The following is a 22,405-nucleotide window of genomic DNA, read 5'->3' as shown; positions in this document are numbered from 1 at the left end:
TCCCTTATGACTCAGGGACACTTTCTTCTATTCTGTTCAGTCACACAGCAAACCATCCCTTGAGGCACTGGACAATCTGGGTGGAGATGACTGCTTAACAGTGAACACACCTTGTGATGTGCAGTTATGTATTTTCTACTCTTTGACACAAGACAGTAAATATGTATACAGCATTATTAATGGGAGTGCAAGATGCCACACCTTCTCTTTACTTACGTTTACAAGATGGTTTAAGAGGGGTCAGAAAAATATCTGTAAAGCCTGAAAAATCCTTTTGAAGTTACTTACAAATACATTACTTAGAGTTCCCGTTTAAATTAACCCATGTGTGTTGTATTAAGTGTATACGTTCCATTGTTTGTAGTTAGACTTCCACAGGCTGGCACCCATAAAGACCAAAAAAGTGGTATAAAATAAATAGCACAGATAATGGGCCATAAGCTACACCAACTAATGTGGTGTAAAGTGTAACATGGATATGTTATGTAGTTAAACAGGTGCCAGTAAAACATGCTTTTAGTCATCTTCTCATATTCCCATAGGAATGTCATCTGCAAATTTTGCAGGCAATCAGACAGAGACCTTGAGATTTACTCTGAAGAGTGTTTTTGTACCATAAAAGATTTCACAGCTATACTGTTTTAATCTCCCTCTTGGTGCCTGTAACATGGCACCATCTTGAACTTCCAGCGAGAGCTAGCCAGGCCAAAGTCCTTTGTCAGTAAAATATCTTCGAGACCGGACGCTGAATCTCAGCTCCAAAGTGTGCAACATAGCGCGAAAGCCCTGGTTCTCAACGACTGAGAACTGGCGTGCAGACTGCAGGTCACATAGCAACGCAGTCTCGCCTGGCTAGTAGCTACGAAAATACAGACAGAGATTTGAGACGAACGTTTGGAGACGAATGGACTTATTCGCATTTATAAGCAGCGCAGTTGGTTTCCTGGAATGTTAAATCTGCAACGAGAGACTGTCAAACACTAAAAAGTTGTTAAGATGAAGTCGCTTCTCTTTCGAATTTTACTGAATGTTCCCGTTCCAGCAGTTACATTCGGCGCCGCAGGCAGAATTTAAGGTGGAACGGGAAAATTCGAACGAGAAGCTGGAGAATGAGAAGCGACTTCAGCCACGTAAAACAGTCGAACGTGGAGAGACATCTCACAAAAAACTGTTCTACTTTTGAGGAAAAGTTTTCTGGCGGAGATGGGAGGAAAGTGGCTATTAAAGCTTAAAGCAGAGCGAAGTCAGTCTGCGTTTTCGTTTATACTGTTTAGCCTATACTAGGACATTATCACATACTGAGACATACTGGACATTAAATGTTGTGGCTCCCAAGGTGGTTTGATTTTTGTTGAAAAGACAAAATGGCTCTTCTTAACATTTGTGTTGTGGCTCCTGACCTAACCTAGCTTTTAATGCAGAGGGAGCCTGTCGGATTTCTCGGCCATCCGGTTGTGTTTTTGTTATTTGCCGTCACAGACTGTCTGGGCGCTGCACTTCCGCACTTCCGCGCCCCGCCTTTTACGTTCCGTCAACATTACGTTATAAATTAAATATTTAGAAAATTTTTACATTTTATGAATCAATTTAGAATCATTCACGTCTGCATTGCGATGCATCTAAGAATCGAGTTTTCCCCCTACCCATAAAAGAAGCCCATATACATTTAATACAATTTATCTTTTGAGGGTTTTAGGCACATTCAAAATTTTCATTTGCCACATTTGACACACTCTCTTCATTAATCATGTGTTTTGAGGAATATATTTTCACACATTTGGGTTTGAAAGCTCATTTGATTAAAATGATATGAAACTGTATTGAAATTATGTTTGCATCAGTTTAATCACACTTTGTAGTGACTGTGAGAAGCCCCTCTATTTGTTACTGTTAACCCAGCAATAGAGAGGAACTCATTTTGCCATCAACCACCACTGGGAAAAGTACTGGCAAAACATGTGTAATTGTAATTCATAAATCATAAACATTAAAAGATAAATATATTGTCTAGTACTATTACCAATATGACCAAGAACATAAAAATCCATAACCAGTGATTAGCCAGTAGAAATCCCTACATAGAGTGACAGGGGTAGCCAATAAATAGGTGTTTAAGTATGAACGGCAGAGTTTAGCTGCATGTCTTTGAAGAAACACTGAGGTGCTACATTACCTTCCAATGGATCAATCTGACACAAATGCACATTTAAACCCAGATGTAAAACTTCGGAATTGTCTGAACTGTCTGAACCAAAGCAAGCTATCTGTAATTTTAGGATAAAGATGTGGAACAGTCTGCATAGAGGCATGATCCCCCAAAGTGTTCGCTAATCTTATGAAATATTACAATAAAAGCATTAATGCTGTTTTTTTTTTGTTTTGTCAGGGCAGGGTGCCCAAAAGAATGAAAAACAAGGCTGCCAGCTACTCTTGAAAAACTCTGTAAAAAGTTTGAGCTTGATATGTAGCTATCTGTGCTATGTATTGCCTTTTTGATGTTTTATCATGGGTCACAAAATTCTGGAACTCACAAAATATAGACAAAATATGTAAAAAATGTTTATTTTAAATGTGCAATAAAAAAATAAAACAGGAACCAAATGACTGACATTTTGGTCTCAAGTCTGAAAGTACAAGAGGTAACAATCAGTTTTTCCCTGAGTCTCTCCTTCACACATTTAAAAACTTTACAAAGTGCAGGTATAGCCACTCACTGGCAAAACAAAAATGCCATCAAGTGAACATTTAGCCTTGTTCACAAAGACTCTTAGTGTACAAGTGCAGTTTCTATGATTTTCTTTTTTTTTACCACACAGTAAGAAAGATATGCAAAATATGTAAAGTACTCAGAGAGCTCTACCTAGGTTGCTGTGTGAACACTGCCAATGTTTTGTAAAACTTTAATGCAGTTTACTAATCACTGTTTAAAACATTAGATGATAAAATCAGTCATTCTCCTGTTCCACAAAGCAGTTTCTTGAAAACTGAATCTGTTCTCTTGCATAGAGCAGCTGGGCTGTCAAACTCTGCCACCTTCCCAGCATGCATCACCAGAACTCTATCAGAGTCCATAATTGTATTGAGTCTGTTGAATGAAAGAGAAGCATGCATGATTTATAATGGCAAAGCTGACATGTAGTTGCAGTTGTTCACATTGGGCCTCATTCACCAACTGTTCTTAGGATGAAATTTCTTCTTAAAACCTACTTATGCAGGTTTTGTGAAGATTTTGACATTCACCAATGTTTTCTTTGGGATTTGTTCTCAGGCAAGAACAGAATCTACACACAATCAAGAGCAGAAAGGTGCGAACAATTCTGTTGTTTAAGAACACTAGTCTTTTTCTTTGGACCTTCCTCAAGAACAAATTTAAGAAAAAAACTTACGAAGATATTGGTGAATGAGGCCCATTGTTTTTTTATCCATGCTGTTTGCTCAAATAGTAGAAGAATAGATAAGAACAGAACACTAACCTATGTGCAATGGTGAGGACAGTCTTGTCCTTGAATCTTTCTCGGATAGTTTTCTGTAGAAGCATGTCAGTTTTGTGATCTACACTAGCTGTGGCCTCATCGATACATAAAACCTACAAGAGAAACAAAAAAATATATAAAAAATAATGCACATTATAGTTATTACATTATTGGCCTTTTATCTAATTATATGAACAACTCAAACTATGGAGCACTCACATTTGCTTCAGTCAGAAGAGCACGAGCAAGACAGACCAGCTGCCTTTGGCCGACTGAAAGAGATTTCCCTCTCTCTCCCACTTCTGCATCCAACCCTCCTGTCAAACAGTAAAGAAACACAAGAATTAAACGTTATAACTTGGTGTCATCCACTCAAATTTACAAGCACGAATTTGGGACTCCATCCTTGGCGCTCACCCATTCTACGGACTACATCTCCTAGGTGGCATTGCTCCAGAGCATCGAGTAGCCTGTGGTCAAGGTGACGACCACTGGGGTCGAGGTTCTCCCTTACTGAACTGGAGAACAAAAAGGGATCCTGGGGAATGATGGCTAGCCTGGACCTGTGAAATGACACCACATGGCATTCAATACTTTGTGAGGAGCAGAATCACCTGTAAATCTATCTTATATGGAATCATAACATTGGAAGAATATCCCGGAATAACTGAAATCCAAGTTTCTTAGGAAAGTATCACACAACTTAAACATATGTGATCCTCACCTAAGCTGAGATAGCTCAACCCGACTGATGTCCTCCCCATCCAGCACTATCCGTCCCTGGTTCAGTTCCATCATACGGAACAGGGTCAAAAACAGCGTGGACTTCCCTGAGCCCGTGCGTCCAACAATACCCACTCTCTCTCCTGGCATCACCACGAAGCTCACCCCATCCAAAGCGTTGGGCAAGCCAGGCCGATATGCCAGCACAGCTCCATTAAACTCCACTCGACCATGCTCTGGCCAAGAGGCTGGAACCTAAGAATTGGGTAAATTAAGCCAAATTGGTAATTTAATATTTGTATTAGTCATGGTGGAATGAAAACACAAACTATGTTTTATTTAATTTATTTCACTGCACAGTTAAGTTTTTTTGTCTGCACCTTCATTATACTGTTAAGTAGTTGCCAAGCCCTTCTTGAGCTACGTTTAAATGATTGAGTTTATAGGTTGTGTCACACTAGAAGAACGTGGCACTCGTCCATCCCAGCAGAAATGCAGACAGGTGACAAAATCAAGGAAAACCTGAATAAATGGGTGGAGTGACATAAGTGCATATGCAGCTAGACAGGTGTACAGCATCATATGATTGAACAATTACAATCCAACTGTGCTCTGTGGAGCGTATAAAAATGCTGAGCAGACCTTGTTGACTTGTTAATTATGATTTAAGGTGGCAAGGGGAAAGGTAACGTTGAAAGAGGGTTCACTAATGGGGCAAGAATGGCACAAGATTCAGTTACTAAGACTAAAGAGGTGAATAGTTTTGGAAATTTTGGCCAAAAGCACACATCTGATGACCATGATGTGAATGCATTAGTGTGCAAGAACAAACAAAAGAGCAATTCTTCCTCAGGTGACAGAATCCAGGACGTGATCAGACTGTCAGCAAGAACAGTCTGTTGACAACTATTTACAGACGGATCTTATTACTTTTTAAATTTGAGGGTTCAGTTTGTAGACCATAGACAGTCGTCTACAGAGATGTGGAAAAAATTGGTCAGATGAGTCATCCTTCACAATATACTCCAGAGGTGGTTGAGTGCATGTGTGACATACACCGCCTGACTGCTTGACCCCTAACAGTGAGAGGGTCTTGTGGCTCCATTATGCTGGCATTTCGCTGCCATGGTTTGGGTCCACTTACGAGGGAACGTTCACTGCAAATCAAAACAAAGTTATTCTGACTGACCTTTATCCTATGACAAAACATTTCTATTCTGATGGGAATGGTCTCTTTCAGGATGAGAGTTCCCCAGTCCACAGGACACAATGGGTCACTGAATGGTCTGATGAGTATAAAAATGATGGCCGTCATAATACCTAGCTTTCACCCTAATTTAACAATTATGGGGCGTGGTGAACCAATGTATTAAGACAGTACTCACCACTAACAATCAAAACACTGAGTAATCTTTTTTTGGAAGAATGATGTTCCACCCTCCAAGGCACTCCCAAAGACTTGCAGAATCTATGCCAAGGTGTACTGGAGCTGTTCTGGTGGCTCATGGTGGCCCACGAACTTACTAAAACACTTGTTTGGCTTTTCTTTTAATTTGTCACCTGTCTGTATGTATTTACACATGATATATTTACTAGCTGCTGATGACTAACAACATGCAAACAAATGGCAGTGTCGATCTGGTGATTTTCTGACTTTATCAGTTGACTTGCACTGTCTAAACACACCATATGCTCAAGAAAGACAAGATAATCACCTGACAGTGTCACTTAGATGCAGAAAAAACACAAAACTCTTCAGTGCCAGGCAGCCTCTAGAGGCTGAGCTGGGAATCGCTGCCTTTTGAGGTTGCAAAGCTGGCTCTCTTACCGCTGTGCTCCCATTCTGAGGTTCCAGTGGAATGCTGGTGGAATACTCTTCAGTGCGCTCCACACTCACTAGCTGCATCTCAGTCTGGGTAAAGCTGAATATCAGCCCTGACAGCAGGTTAGTGATAGACAGGGCGTAGGACAAAGCTAGACCAACCAGACCTGGCCAGAATAAAGACATCTTTACTTAGGGTCTAATGATTTACTCAAACATCTAATACAGTGTAGATCCAAATTACTTTAGCTTTCTAAACCTGTTTGTAAACCAGTAACTTCATCAAACGATGACAATATGTAGTTTAATTTTGCAAAATAGAATCAGAATCAGTTTTATTTTCTCCAAGCGTGTGGCACATACAAAGAAATTGTCTTGATGAACGCATACATGTATAACATGCAACATATTAATCACACCAGAGAGCTCTGTATGAAATAGAATGTATATAAGAAACCAAGGTATTAAAAAAATCCAAAAAGTGGATATTACACATGTGCAGAGTCTGTGGAGACACGCAATTCATTGTTGTTTACAATATATTACAGAGTCAAATGAACAATTGTACAGTGGTACACTGATATGTTATGGTACAAATGGTCTATTTTAGGAAAGGTTAGAGTATTCATGAGGTATATGTGAGAAAAGCAGAGCACCAACCTGGATCAATGGATTTGATCTGATGCTCAATCACAGCGATTATACTGATTCCTGTCACTACAGCGACACCAATCATTTGCAGCCGGATGTCCAGCCACTGCATAGCAGCATTACTGATGAACAAACAGCGCTGGTTCTGATCCAGACGCCTCTCGTTCTCCTCCTCAAACCTGCAGAAACACATGTAGGTGCACAGACAAACATACAGGCCATCACAGATGCAGTGCTGAAGATCAGAGATTAATCAAATGAACTTTTTAGTTAGTTTTTTTTTTGTTTGTTTTAATTAGTTAAAAGAGAAAACACAGCAACAGACATGAGAAGCACAGAACTGACAGCTGTCATACCTAGCAGCATGTCCACTGGCCCTCACTGTTGCCAAGCCACTGAGGGTCTCTGAGAAGTGCGAGTAGACTGGAGAGAGTGTGAGGCTGCAGAGGCGTTTAAGCTCACGGGACGAGTGGCGATAAAACCGCTGCGTTTGATAATACAGCGCCCCTAGTGGTACTAGAGGGAGTAGTACCCAGGGTAGACCATAGCTCATCACCACCAGCATCCCCAGCAGCCCGAACACATTGGCTAAAAGGATGTTGAGGACGAATGGCAACGAGTCGTCTATGGTGTAGACGTCTGAGGAGAAACGATTTAGAACTCTGCCCAAGGGTGTGATGTCAAAAAATGTCACGGTCGCCTACAATTAATAACAGGGATGAGTTATATGATCATTAGAGAGGACATAAAATTCTATTATTTTAAAGGATTTAAAAACATTGCTTAGACATTATTTACTTTTGAAAAAAAGAAAGCAGAGATTACCTTAAGCACACTATCCAGCAGTCTTTTGTGGATGACAGTGGCAGCGCAGATTGCTCCGTAAGCAAAGAGGAAAGCACGAGCAGCAGTAAAGACAGTATTGGCAGCAGCCAGAGAACCATATACAGTCATGTAGAACTTCAGCTCAGAGCTCATGTTGCCAAATGGACTTAAGTGTCTCAGTGGTACAGGGAACCTAAAAAAATTAATAGATTTTAAAGAGACAAAATAAATAATACTCACTCAGGAAGGGAAAGAAATGAGCAACCCTCTACTAGTGATGCAGTAGATATGATGTGTAAGACTAGGAGTATTTAGGTATTTAAGTGTTTAAATAAAGCTTATTTAGTTTGAAATAATGAAATAAACTTATCTTTCAGTGAAAACTATACAAGTTTTGTGATGGAGGGTGTACTGTGGAACCTTAGAATATAATATGGGCCCTTAAAAATATTCAAATAGCAAAAATGGTTAAAATGCCCATCCCTATTCAGTACTACCACAAACCTCTGAACAATCTGACTTTAAACAAAAAAAACCTCTGTGGATATTGTCTTTAAGCCAGACTTACATGGGCCTTTCTGAAAAGAGGAGCACCATGGAAGAGAGAGAACCTGCTGTCAGAGACACCAGCTCAGACCCATTAGCCTTTAAATTGGAAATCCAGTAAGACAGCCACCAGTCCGACACATTCTTAGAGCCTGGAGTAAAAGTCTTATTGTTAGAGTTTTATTATCTGTTCTGAGTAGAAATTACTGCAGAGTCAATCCAAGCAAAAGCCGAAGTGCTGTTTTTCATTCATACCTTGCATGAGGAACAGGGAAATAAGAACAGACATAGCCATACACCCGCCCACTGCTCTCCAATAGGACTGATAGACTGTCCAGGCAAGTCCACCTGTCTGCTTTTGCTCTTCCCCCATGGCGGTTAGCCCCTCCTCTGAAACTGGTTCACTGGTCAATTCTTCTTGGTTAGCACCATCTAATTATTTATGCATTTGTTAGCAAAAAAAAGTATCCAGCCCTCAGCTCTTGATGGGTTAACACATTACTATGCATAATTAATAGGTAATAGTGTAGAATACATACCTTTCTCTTTCACTTTGCTGTCATTCTTACTATCATTTGGTACAGCTTTCATAAGAGATAAGACCTCATTTGGTGTTCCTTTGCAAATAAAACCAGACAAGAATAAAATAAGCAATGTGACATAGCAAAATAGCCAATGATTTTGATTTTTCACGTTTGGTGAACGCAATTTAAATGACACAGACCCCTAACAGCAACTTGAATTACATAGCATGTTCTATTTAAAGGGGACCTATTGTGCTTTTCCATTTTTTCCCCTTTCCTTTAGTGTGCTATATAACTTTTTGTGCATGCAAACTTTCTGCAAAGTTACAAAGATCAAAGTACACATCAGAGGGAGTAACTCTTTCCCACAAAAAACATTTTTCTTAGCTGCCTGAAATGCTTCGCTGAAATTCCAGCCCTTTTCCTGTATTACAATATGTACAATCTCGTAACGCAATCCTTATGCCCGCCTACCGGCAAGCTCACACAACGCACAGCAACTTCTTGAGGCTGGAAAGAAGCCTGTTCAGATTTGTAGCCATGTTGTGAAGATGACAACCTGATTTTCAGGATTGGACACTGGCTCAAACTGATACAGCAGAACAGCATTTTAGACAGAGTGAATAGAGATGTACAGTATGAAAAATAAGTGTTTTTGGAACACTGAAGCATTTAAATCAATGTCGGTAGACCCCAAAAATAAAATTATGAACACTGAAAATGAGCATAGTAGGTCCCCGTTAATATAAAGAAACTAATGACACTGGTGCTGGTCAATACCTGTTCTCACAACAGTTCCATTGTCCATCAGTACCACCACATCTGCCTTCTCCACAAACTCTATTCGATGAGTGCAGAGGATTCTGGTCTTGTTCTTAAGAATGCCCAGAATGCACTTCTCCATGAGATGCTGGGCCACATCAGCATCTACTGCCGCTAAAGGATCATCTAGTAGATAGATGTCCTTGTCCTGTCATGGGAGAGAATATTTAATGGGATAATACATACATGGATCATTCTACAGAATTAGTGCAAATGGCAATCCCACAGTTTAGAAAGAAACATCTAAGTATTCAGATATTTACAAGGATTACATTACGATTTAAATACTGAGATAATAATAAGCTAAATATATTCAAAATCATGTACTTTCTATTAGGAGGTGGCTGTTTCCTAAATTTAGAAAATATATATATAAAATAGTAATAAAACAGTAATATCCACAAAGACATTAGGAGAAAATACACAATTGCAAAAGTTGGTGTGAAGAGGAGTGAAAGTGATTGGTTCAAGCCATTCATAGTGTTCTGTGGGATATGCATTCCGACATTAAACACGCTAAGTACACAGTCCTTATACCTTTGCCTTTCTGTTTGTTTTTCAACACATTTTTTGCTCTCATTTAACCTTTATAATGTCACAATTGATCTCATAGCTGATTGCTTTGGATGATTCCTTAAAACTTAAATTCCTTAAAATGAATGAGATTTTTCTGGAATCAGAGCCACTGAAAAAGTGGCCAGTGTGTATTTAGCTCTATTGACACAGGGCTAAAGTAAGTCTCCACCTATAGACTAAAACTCTTTAGCCCTGTTTCAATAGAGCTGAACACTGACCGTCAGAGGCATAACTATTGTACTGGCATTGACAAAACTGAATATTCAATCAATTGTTTTAATAAAATAAACATAATTAAGGTATTGGGTCGCTCAAAACAGTGACAGAATTAGTAGCCTAACTGTAATTATAAATATACATCGGTGTACATAACATCTTGTATGGCCTTGTGCGTGCCTGTAGCTGGAGTGCTGGTTTCGGTGTTAGTCATTTAATATCTAGGCAGTGTGCAGTAAAGAAGTCTTTGCTGTTTCCATTCACATACTTGTGTGAGGCTGGATTTTCAGCTTTGACAGTCACCAAAACAAGGCTAAAACAAGGCTCAGAAACAGACTAGACAAAAATAACCCTACACTTGTCACTCATAGACATGACACCACTGCTTTGCCTGGAAAGCAGGTCCAGGACCCACATTACTGATGCATTTTTTATTTTTATACATTTGGTTTTATACTATTAGGCTGAAACATGGTTTCATTAGTTTAACTATGCTCAGCAAAATACTGGCTAATCACATGCACGGCTGACCACCTGCAACATCCCCAAACACACCCTCCCGCTCCACCAAAGATTCAGTTCACATCAAAAAAAAGACAAGAACACCTGGTTTAGATTCTAAAAAATCACTGATTAAAATGTGCCTTGTCAATTAATCAATAACGATTAATCTTTGAAAGGCTGTGGATTATGATAGTTCAGTCCATTTTTATTGTTTGGCCTTTTATAAAAAAAATTATATGATTCTAAGATTACTTGATTACTAATATAATGGATAGTGAGCGTCCTACTTACCATATAAACAGCTCTGGCCAGAGCAAGTCGACTCTTCTGCCCTCCACTGAGTGTCACTCCATTCTCTCCCACCTCTGTTCGATCCCCATCAGGCAAAATCTACAGTTTTCAACATGCAACAGTTAACATTTTCAAACCAACCTCACAACTGTATTCATACCAGAGAGTCAGTGATTACAAGTTATTGGTTTCTTGAAAAAGGCTAACATCACCTTAAATAACAGTAAAGAATGTATATTCTATATTAACTGGAACACAAAGTATCACAAATATCGATTCTAAAAGACTATTGTTGAAAAGTTTTTCAATCGTGATTTAGTTTGACTTCACAATGATTTGCTCCATGTGTGAACTTTATTCTCCATTAAAAGGTAACATGTGGCTTTATAAGAGATCCAGTTAGCTTACATTAAGATCATCAGTAAGAGCACAAGCTTCAAGCACAGTCTGATAGAAGCCACTGTCAAAGTCCTTTCCAAAAAGAATGTTGTCTCGCACTGTTGCATGTTGGATCCACGGCTCTTGGGCAGCCAATCCAAAGCCCTGCTCTCTGCCCTGGACATGCACTACACCACCACATCTAAAGAATAAACATAAATAAATGGGAGATGATCTTTATGAAGTAATGCTTACTGAACAAAAGGAACTAGAATGTGTAAATTCCATTGGTTCAATAGAATTTACACATTCAATGTCTTTTTCTTAAAGCTCAATAAGGAGTCAATGACTATAATCGCTAATAGACATTGCAAAATTAAGTATCTGCTCTGCTCTGTTTAGATCGCTAAGCTTATTACTGCAATTATTTCAGTAATTAAAATGTGATATCAGAAGGCATCATGCTAAATATATTAATTGAGGGTGAAAGATTTGCATGGTTCTAGAAATATATCTGGACAAACTGCATGGCAAAGTATTCCCATTTAGTACAAGAGTAAAATGTGTTACCTTCTGAACTTTATTTTTTGTAAACATACATTTATTCCAAAATTAATGTCTGCAATGTTTCAAAAAAGTTGGGAAAGGAGCATGTTTACCACTGTGCTCCTTAATCGTTCCTTTTAACAACAGTTACAAATTGTTTGTGGACTGAAAACACAAACTGATCTAGTTCTGAAAGCGTGAAACCCTTCTTTGTTATATTTTGCACATGTTTTCAGTGGGAGACAGGTCTGGACTGCAGACAGGCAAGTCTACCACCCGCACTCTCTGATTACACAGCCATGCTGCTGTAAAACGAGTAGAATTTGCTTGGCATTATCATGCTGAAATAAGCATACATGTCCCAAAAAAAGATCTTGAAGGCCCAGCCTATGTTCCAAAAAGTGTACAGCGTTAAAGGTGCCTTCACACGCAATTTACCCACTAATACCCCACTCCCCCACCCCACACCATGACAGACACCTGGCTTTATGCTGGCTTTATGCCCACTGTGTATCAGTCCATTTTAGATTAACTTTTTTTCTAGATGCTGTTGACATATGATTTCTGTTGTGCATAATATAGCCTTAACCTGTGTTTGTGGAGGAAGCGAGGAACAGCGTTTATTTACAACAGCTTGTCAAGGTATTTCTGATACCCATTTGCAATATCCATCAAAGTAGCATGCTGGTTTTAAAGCAGCGCACTCTGACAGATTTGAGAGACATATATATTTAGTTGTAGTTTTTGGCCTTGCCTTTTATGCACAGAGATTTTGCTGGATTCCCTGAATCTTTTGATGATATTATGCACAGTAGAGTGTGAAACACTAATTGCTCGCTGAGGAATGTTGTTCTTAAAACAGCTGCTTTGCCTTTGGCAAAGTGGCGAGCTGTGACTTGTCCTCGCTCATAAACGATTAGCCTTTTCCTGGATGCTCCTTTTATATTCAAGCATGTTTGCATCACCTGTTTAAGATATTTTATGAACATTTTACAATGTTCCTAGCTCCCTAAAATGCCACAGTCACTTTGTTGCAAAGTGTTTCAGGCATAAATCTGGAATGAGTGTATATTCACAAAAAAAAAAAAAAAACAATGAAGCTAAAACATTGCATATCTTGTCTTTGTACTGTTTTCATTCAAATACAAATACAATATATCAATAAAGCACTGCTTTCTGTTTTCATTTACATTTTATCTACTGTCATAACTTTTTTGGAAGTGAGTTTCTACTAGTGTATAGTTATACTATCTCTTGTTTGGTTTTAATAAAGCTCCTTGCTATAACATTATTAAATTGTACCTGTTCAGCTCTCCAGTAATGGCAGCTAACAGTGAACTTTTCCCACAGCCAACTTTCCCTACCACAACAACCAGAGAGCCCTGAAAACATATTTAAAAATGCGTTAATACATTGCAGAGGATGTTTACAAACCATTTATTTACTTTAAAACAGATAAAACATACATCTATTTAAAGCACATCATGCCTTATAAGTGGGCAAGTTACAATAAGCATATTGTTAATGTCTGAACAAAGCCTTGTATCAAAAACCTCATATCATAAAACTCAAAAGCTTTTCCGAGGAAGGAAAATGCTATTAAAGGGCCTGTTTCATGGAAAACTGAATATTCCTCACTTTCTTGAAATACGAGTTTGAGGAGGTATGTAAACATTGTTTAAGTGTCAGAATGTACAGTTCCCTACCCAGTGCATACAGTCGACATGTGGAAACTAAGATGCAAAAACAGCCCATTTTGAATTCACTGTTTCTGTGATCTCATAAAAACATCACATTTACATATATCTTCCTATTCAGCCAACAGCAGTTCAGCCACCCACTCGCAGTAAAGTTATAAGGGGCGTTCCAGCCCGGACCACTTTTTGAATGAGGCATAATATTATATTGCGGCCAATCAGAACAGAGGTAATTTATATATCAGTCTTAAAGGTACAGTGACAAAAACAGCCTGTTTAATTCTAAGGAATAAAGAGAGCTTCTTTAAGTTTTAATAGAAGTTAAAGTAAGATTAAGAGTAAAGATTTTTTTCCAAGTACTGTCAAGACATATGACAATCTACAGGATACAAAGAAATACTACATAATAATGCTTTTATAGTCTTATCAGTGCATCCATTTGAAAATACCTATTTACACTACGAGGTCAATAATTAAGTATGCTTAAAGCAGTTGGAAATGTTAAGAATCTTCCAGGAACAGAAGATATGTCTGTATTGACCCCACGCACAGTGAGGGGGATGGCTTAAGTGGCCGAAGGATCATTAGTTCTTGGGGCCAGAACACCTCTTGGTGTACACACAAACAAAGCCATGCAGAGAAGTACATAATTTTCCACTGTGAATTATAGTGGTGAATCTGTGATATTGTGGGGTTGTTTTTCTTCCACAGGCCTGGACAGCTTGTTCTGATATGTGGTATCATGGACTTGTATCAGTGGATATTAAATCAAAACCTGACTGTCTCAGCCAGGAAGCTTAAACTGGGCCATGGCTGATCTTCCAGCAGGACAATCATTCAAAGCACACCTAAAAGTCAACAAAAACTGACTACAGACTCAAGGTTTTGCCATGGCCATCCCAGTTCCCTGACCTAAACCCCATAGAAAAGCTGTGGGACAAGCTGAAGAGGAAAGTCTACAAACATGGACCTTGGAGTCTGAAGGATCTGGAGAGATTCTCTACGGAGGAATGGTCTCAGATCCATCACCATGTGTTCTCCAGTCTGATTAAGCATTATAGGAGAAGACTCAGAGCTGTAATCTTTGCAAAAGCAGCTACACAAATTTTAAATGAAGGGGTGCCAATAACTGTGGGACATACATTTGAGAAAAATAATGTTAAGATTTAGTTTTTTATTTAATCATTGTACTTGTAATAAAGTTAGCTTTTGTTAATATTTTGAACAATAGATCAAAGGGATAAGCAATAAAAAATGTTTTTCACAGAGTGTTTTGCTCATGTTTACCAGGGGTACCAATATTTCTGGAGGGCACTCTGCATCATTTTGCATGTAATCCATAACTGTGATGACTAACACAAGAGGCTAATCATGAAGGCCTGGTACGGTTAGCGTGCAAAGGAAACGAGTCTAGGGAAATGAACAACGGCATGCAAAATTGCAATTTTATGGCGACAACCATCTTTTGCATAGAACGAGGGAACATGCAGTCAATTGGTTGGTTGCCAGAAACAAGGAATAATGCAGGCAATTGGTTGTCGTCTTATGAGCTGACTTGCAAATTTTGCACCATTTAGCAACTTTCAATCTGACTAACTATAAATGCAAAGCAAATGGATACAATCCACACAAAAAATGACCAGGGGTAAATGGGGTCTATGTTAAAAGTTTAGAAGAAACTACATACCTTTCTAATGCTTAAGTTGAGATTATGGAGAAACAGGCTTCCTGACAGAGACCTGTCTTCTACCTCAGAATCAGACTGTGGATCATCTGACCTCTTCCAGGAGAAACTGGCCAGGGTCATCTGAACGGCAGTAAGAGGATCCTCAGGAGACACTGCAAAAATTTGAAAAAACAAAAACAAAAAACATCAGACAGAACAAATAATAAAGTTTCTCTTTGCTTTTATTTTTTCATTAACCTCTTAGCAAGGACTAACCTACTTTCAGGTCCTTTTCTGATTTGGTTCTGATGAAAATGTACAATGAATGCAATGAACTGGTTCTGCCCAGTGTTACTGCAATATGTAATGGTATCAAAACTGTGGCTGTTAGCATGAAATCCCATCTCACAATAAGTTTTGCTCATATGCATCTGAACAGTGGAGATTTGTTTTCCGGAATATGTCTAGCGTACGTCTTTTGCATTTGGTCACTTTATGGAACATTCTAGAAACTTGCATTGGAAAATATTAAAAAGACTGTTCATTATCTGCTAATCAAGAATATGGCTGCCCTAGTCTCCTCCTCCATACCCTCTTTCTGGCTGGCTGATGGAATTCTTGCTAATTCAGTTTTGTTCCTTCAGACTGCACAGAACTACCTTAACGTCAACCTGAAACCAAATGGACTTTGTTTTACCTTGTTACCTTAACTCGAAACCTCCTAACTAATCCTGGTACTTTAAACCTCCTAAACTAACCTTGGCTGTAGTAGGCAGCGAAGTCTTGATTATGCAGAACCAGAAACTGCTGAATGCGATCCAGAGATACTTTAGCTTCCAGTGTGCCATTAAGAACCCAGGGGAAAGCATTAAGTGGCAGAATGAGCATGCCCACCAGAGCCAGAGTGGTGAAAACCTGGAAGAGAAAACACGGTACTAGTTAAAAGACTTGGCCAGTCATGAAAATGAAAATATTTAAAATGATTTATCTGGGCAATATGTTTTTATATATAAACACCTTTATGTATTCAGATTACATAATATAATCATATAATATCAATAATAATAATAATAATAATAATAATAATAATAATAACAACAACAACAACAACAACTGTCTGCACAGGCATCATGACCCATGCTGTATTCTACCTACAAGCAAATAAAGAAAATATATTCTGAAGTCTGCTCACCTTCGCAGCAGTGAGACTGTTCCCAAGCAGCACATAGGTGATGAAGGTGAGGATAGAGATAACCACAGGAAGAGCAGCCCAGGTATACACACACACCGCATCCAAGTACTTCAAGGTCTTCAGGTGACTCAGCTCTTTTTTGCGGCTTTGGTTTATCTTTTGCGTAAAGTGCTGCTCCCAGTTATAGAACTTAAGAACTCGAATTCCAAAAAGCACTTCAGTCATTAGCTTAAGGAGAAAGACAGGGTGTATGAACAAATAAGAATCTGTTTGTGTTTCTCAAACTGTAACTCTGCATTTGGCTTGGACACTCTTGCAAACAACAAATAAAAAACATTTTAATCGAAAACCAGTGGTGTCTGTCATCAGACAGAATTTCTCTGTTAGCCGTATAATTCAGATCTGCAGAAATTCCTTTCCTAAAGCTCTGGATTCAATTCATGAAGGTCTTGCAAATTAGCAGAGGAGTTGACTCAGGTGTCTTTCACGTGATAGAGTGCTGACGTTTGCACCTGTGACTGACAACTTTCTCCTCACTCCAAATGCAGTCAATGAGCCAAGATATTTTTGCTTCATGCCTAAATCTTCACACACTTACCTCAAACTGCACAGAGCAGTTTCTAAATTAAATGGTTAATATACAAACATATGTGATTTAGAATGGTTTCATTTGAAGTGCTCCATTCTATACTCAGAATTGTTCATAGTGGTGGTGATGGGAACCAGATGTCAGAATAGTTTAGTGCCTCTAAAAGCTCCCTGACAGAAAGTTATAACATTTGATAGTTTCAAATATGCTGCCTAATGACTGAGACGTTGTTTTATTACAGTTCTGAGTCAATAAGCTTTAGTCATTGTAAGGCAAAATGCCCAAAGAAAACCTAGTTTTTCAGATGTACCACTACTTTACCATCCTTAACGATACATATGAATACTCAGAAGACATGCGCACATTCACAGATCATTTTAGATAGTAAATTTTAAAAATGGTAGCTTAGTGGTTAAAGCTCTGAGGAACTGATCCTAGGGTGTGGGTTCTAGTTGCATCCATTGGGCTCTTGAGCAAGGCACTTAATACCCCACCCACAGGGACGCGGCTGACACTGTGTGCCGAATTTCGCCGTACTGTGCAAGTATCATCACAAAACAGGTGCTTGTGTTGTAGACATAGAGAGCCCTGGTTCCTATCACCACCACTGTAAAGAAATCTGAGATGTCAAGTTGGTGAAATTAGTTCAACACTTCTTTAAGTAATCTCAAACAGAATGGCTTCTGATGCTATATGACATTCTGTAATCTATAAAAATTGACAAAATGCATAGAAAACCTGAGACATTTTACCATGTTTATAAATGACAGGCATGCTTCTTTATAGATATAGGCCAGGATGCCCAATCTTGGTACTAGAGGTCTACCACCCTCTAGAGTTTAGCTTCAACCCAAATTTAACATATCTAATCAAGGTGATAAAGGCTTTTAGGGAAATCTGAATATTAGAACCAAGCATGCTGGGTCTGAGCTTCCTAGGGTGGTAGATCTCCAAGACCAGGATTGGGCACCCCTAGATTTAGGCATTTCAGGGATTACTCCATTACTCATTAGCTACATTAGCCTTATAGCTCCAGCTAAAAATTTAAGAATCAAAATTTAGACACCAAACATGTCTTGGCTAGTTTGAAATTATGAAAATTTGCCTACTTTTTTCACACCACCCTTCCTTATTTATTGCATACTGCCTTATGCCAAAAGCCTATCAGATTGAAGGAGAGGTAAGGGACATTCCTACCGGATAATCCTCAGCAATCTCCATCTTAAGTTATCCAGTTTATTAAATCCTGCTTTTTTGAAACACCCACCAGACCTCTTAATAAGAGCACACATTCTGACTAGAGATTTTCAAATATTTTTGCATGCAAAAATGCATTACTTACAGTAAAGTTGCATTCATACCTTCACTCTGCTGTCCTTATGTGCCAGCATGTGTTTATTGTTCTCCAGGATGCGGGCTGCCAGGAACTTATTGAGAGGCACAAGCAGAATAGCCACGCCCAGTCCCCCTAAGAAGGCCACACCCACTTGCAGGTAAAGCAGGTATAGGGCAAGGGCGAACTGGAACGGCAGACTCCAGACTTCATGAAAACTGCGAAAAAAATTCACCAATCGGTCTGTATCGGTGCTCATGAAGTTGACCACCTCACCCATGTTGAATCGAGCCAGGGCTGAACCGCTGACCTGCAGAGCTTTGGCATAGATGGTTGACACCACAGCAGCCCGAGCCTCCAAAGCTACCTTTGACACTTCAAACACAAAGATGTTGCGCAGGAACGCTGCCAGGAACGTGGTCAAGAAGAGCCCTACAGCACACCACACACCTCTGCTCAGTGGTGCCCCCTCAGTCTCCATGAAGCCCACTAACGCACTGAGCAGCAGAGGTCCTGCAAATGCTAACAGGCTAGCTAACAGCTTTAGCACACCCAAGAAGTAGTAGCGAGGACCAAAAGCCTTGTGCAGGACCCACAAGAGCTTTACCTCTTGATGGGTTCCTTTCCTCAGAGAATTCTTCAGGCTGGACCTCACCACATAAACTTTCCTGCTGATCCTTTCTAGCATTCCTAGGCAAGTCTTGAGATGTTCTCAATGCTTTTTGATGCAGACACTGTGCCCAACACTGACCAAACCGTTGAGTGATGGCCTTGGTCCGAAGTTTGCGGGGCAGCTGGAAAACATCACATGGTCTTTCCAACTCACCACGTTGACCTTGCTTAAGCTGAAGGTTCAGCCAAAGGTAGAGGAACCTGGACAGGCAGCTGCAGCCATCCTCCGCTACCGTTTCTCCTCCACAAGGCTCTGGGACAATAAGAGGAGCTGCATCGTCTGCATTTATAAGGAGGGACTCTCCTCGTAATTTGTAACAAGGAAAGGTAAAGGCTAGTAGGTACACAAGAATCAGGGCTGCTCTGGCCACAGTTAAGGCAAGACGGACCACCTGCCAGGGGTATCCAGTATTGAGATGTTCACTGTCCTGGATATAAGCAGCAATGGTGAAAGATAGGTTAGGAACTGGAAGAACAGCCAAGACCACAAACAGTAGTGGACCTCTAGTCCTTCTGTAGACAGATCTTTGTAGAGCCAAAACTGCTATAAAGTGAACGAGCCAAGCAATGATACCACATCCATTGGTCAGTATGTCCAGGTAAATAGCCTGCTGTTGCAGTTCAAGTGTCAATACCAAATCTGTGATGAAAAGAAGAACCAGGAGTAATGCAGAAGCAGCCCTAAAATTCCAGCCAAGAGCCAGGGAAAGTGGAGTGCTACCGAATCTGCAAACAATGACAACATTTTAGTGTACAGAGTACTGAAGACATTATAAAATACTATAAAACTAATAAATACAGTTAGACAAATAATATCAAAGGGCAAATTGAAGTTAAATAGGCAAGGAGTAGTGTTAAACAGTCACATCGATTAAAGGCTGTAACAAATGTTCATGTCTTTAAAAGTCCACATCTTACATTTGTCTTAATTGGTTTTTTCCTCTTAAGGGCCACTTGTGATGTTTGTGTCATTTTATATACCAAAAAAATTTTACATGCACATTTTCCAACTTTCCCTTATCCCTTAGAATTAAACAGGGTGTTTTTGTTACTGTGCCTTCAAGACTGACATACAGTCATTTGCAAAAGTTTGAACACCCCCGGGCAACTTATATATTTGTTGATTTTGTACGTGAAAATAAATTAACATCTTCTACAGGGAACACACTTAAATATGGCATTTTTCTGCAAATCTTAGTGCACAATTTCTATTTATTAACTGAGTTTAACATATTGGAATAACATACAGTGGCAAAAGTGCCATAACTTTTGCACAGGTCACATTTTACGTTATCAAATTTGTTAAATAAGCAAATAAACAGTAAGTGTGTATTAAATTGTGCAGACAAGTGCTATATGAAGCTGACATGTATTTATTTTCACTTCAACAACCCAAGTAATACGACCAGGGCACCCTAACGTTTGCATACAACTATATGTAAATGACATCTATTCTGATTGGCTGCCCTGTTTTGTGCCTCATCCAATTCATTCAGGCTGAAACACTTTTCACAACTTCAGTGTGAATTTGTGAGGCTAATCTGCTGTAGACTGAACAAGTGGACATCTGTAAAAAAAAGTGATGTTTTTTGACATCACAAAAACAATTAATGTAAAGTTGCCTCTTGCAGCTTAGTTTCCACATATGGACTGGGAGGAACAGTACATTTTGAAACTTCAACCGTGTTTATATATAACATCAACTCTTATCTTCCAAAAAGTGAGGGAAACTAGCTTTTCCATGAAAAGCCTTTAAAAACACACAGACGTCAGTGACTACATTGTTTCTGCAGTTGTGTAGCTTACCTTGGAACACTCAAGTAACAGGCGCTAAGGACTGCAGTGACTGCATGGGCAAGAGAGCCACAGATCAGCTGGTTAAAACATGGGCTTAGTGTGCCATTCTGCCAAACAGGGAATGGATAGTCCTTATCAGTGTGACACAGTTCTGATATGATGTCAGATGGAATGGCAGCAGCTACGCTTCCTCCCATGATTTGGACATCTGGAGCATAGCTGAGACAAAACATAGTTTCATTCAGGGTTGGCTTTATGATAAGCTTGGACTAGTAGCTTGCCAGGATTCGTTTAATTTGCATAAACATACTTTCACTGCAAACCGACAAAACCTACAGCACACACTCTGAATCTGTATCTCAAGGGCAATTCCACCATTTTTCCCAACATGTCTACCTATTTAATTATCTGAGATCTTAAAAAAAAAAAACACTCACAGTGCTCTGATGGTAAGGAAACGTACCAACTTAGATTTTCTTTACAATGATGGTGATAGGAACCAGGAGTCTCAATGTTTACAGTAAAGATATAGCCATTCCATTTGCTATCCAAAATGACCAGTGAACCCACCGTTGTCTTTTGGGTTTTTAAATGTAATGCTGATCTGAATAAATACGTACTATTTTTCCTACCACATCCTGCACCTTTTAGGCCAAAACCTTATCAGAATACAATCACAGAACACTGTCTGAGGTATCAGGTAACGTTAACCATTTCGTTCCCATCATCTCCACAGCGGACAATTCTGACTCAGCACGTTTTACAAGGCTGAAGTTAGCTTCTATTCACCAGCTTCTTGTTCGAATTTTCCCGTTTCACCTTAAGTGGTACGTGTACCTGCTGCACCATTTAAGGTGGAACGGGAAAATTCGAACGAGAAGCTGGTTATCGAACAGCTTATCGAACTGTAAGTTACTTGAATATTTCACATCAAATTACTCTGAATGACTTTCTTAGCTAGCTAGTTAACAACACTAGAGTAACTTATGCCTACATTTCGAAAAATCAATGAAATTCTTCTTTTAAAACTGCCAGCATCTCAGCTAAATGTATACGTGTTCAAATTCATCACTTTAGTTGTTAAAAAATGTGACCAGCTCGTGGCTCCTCAACATAATCAAGCTCTAGCCAGCTGTCACGGATCTTTAAGCTAGCGTTAAGTAGCTAGCTAACTTACATGCTGTGACAACATATATTTAAACTAACGATGTGGTCGCGTTTGCTTAATGATACCTTTGTGCTGCTTCGTAGACTCTAAAATCATTGAATTTCTTTTTTCTGTTGCATACCTCCCTCTACCAGCGCTGGCACTTCGTTTTTTGGCAACTACGAGCCGAAGCACAGATGGAGGAGCCAAGCTGAAGTTGGAAACAACACAGCGTAGCTCCATACTCAAATCGCCGTCGATCCCCTTTCAAAATAAAAGTTTTTAGAAATAGAATTGCTCTTCTTAGCCTTTCACTTAAAAAGAGAAAAGAATATCTATATTTATCTTTGCTAGTTATCTTAATGCGTCGATCTATTGTGGATACATTCGATTACTCATTCCTTGGCATTTGCAT

The 22,405-nt window shown here is 39.3% G+C and overlaps 1 protein-coding gene across 1 annotated transcript; it reads right to left on the bottom strand.

The window, feature by feature from the left end:
- Positions 1 to 2,552: 2,552 nt before the first annotated feature.
- On the bottom strand, positions 2,553 to 22,220 carry abcc10 (ATP-binding cassette, sub-family C (CFTR/MRP), member 10). The gene is given in 23 exon segments (XM_036585861.1): positions 2,553 to 3,085; positions 3,474 to 3,586; positions 3,693 to 3,790; positions 3,891 to 4,036; positions 4,198 to 4,451; positions 6,025 to 6,185; positions 6,679 to 6,848; positions 7,026 to 7,369; positions 7,495 to 7,687; positions 8,063 to 8,192; positions 8,296 to 8,472; positions 8,580 to 8,657; positions 9,345 to 9,534; positions 10,974 to 11,072; positions 11,382 to 11,553; positions 13,200 to 13,279; positions 15,282 to 15,433; positions 16,019 to 16,175; positions 16,453 to 16,680; positions 18,403 to 18,996; positions 18,998 to 19,772; positions 20,853 to 21,062; positions 22,133 to 22,220. Coding segments are annotated over 22 exon segments (4,635 nt in total). The 5' UTR covers positions 21,041 to 21,062; positions 22,133 to 22,220; the 3' UTR covers positions 2,553 to 2,949.
- Between the last annotated feature and the right edge of the window lie 185 nt (positions 22,221 to 22,405).

This window comes from Colossoma macropomum, unplaced genomic scaffold (genome assembly GCF_904425465.1).
Source record: "Colossoma macropomum unplaced genomic scaffold, Colossoma_macropomum, whole genome shotgun sequence".
In the NCBI taxonomy this organism is placed as follows: Eukaryota; Metazoa; Chordata; class Actinopteri; order Characiformes; family Serrasalmidae; genus Colossoma; species Colossoma macropomum.
This window is presented reverse-complemented; position numbering and strand designations above follow the sequence as displayed.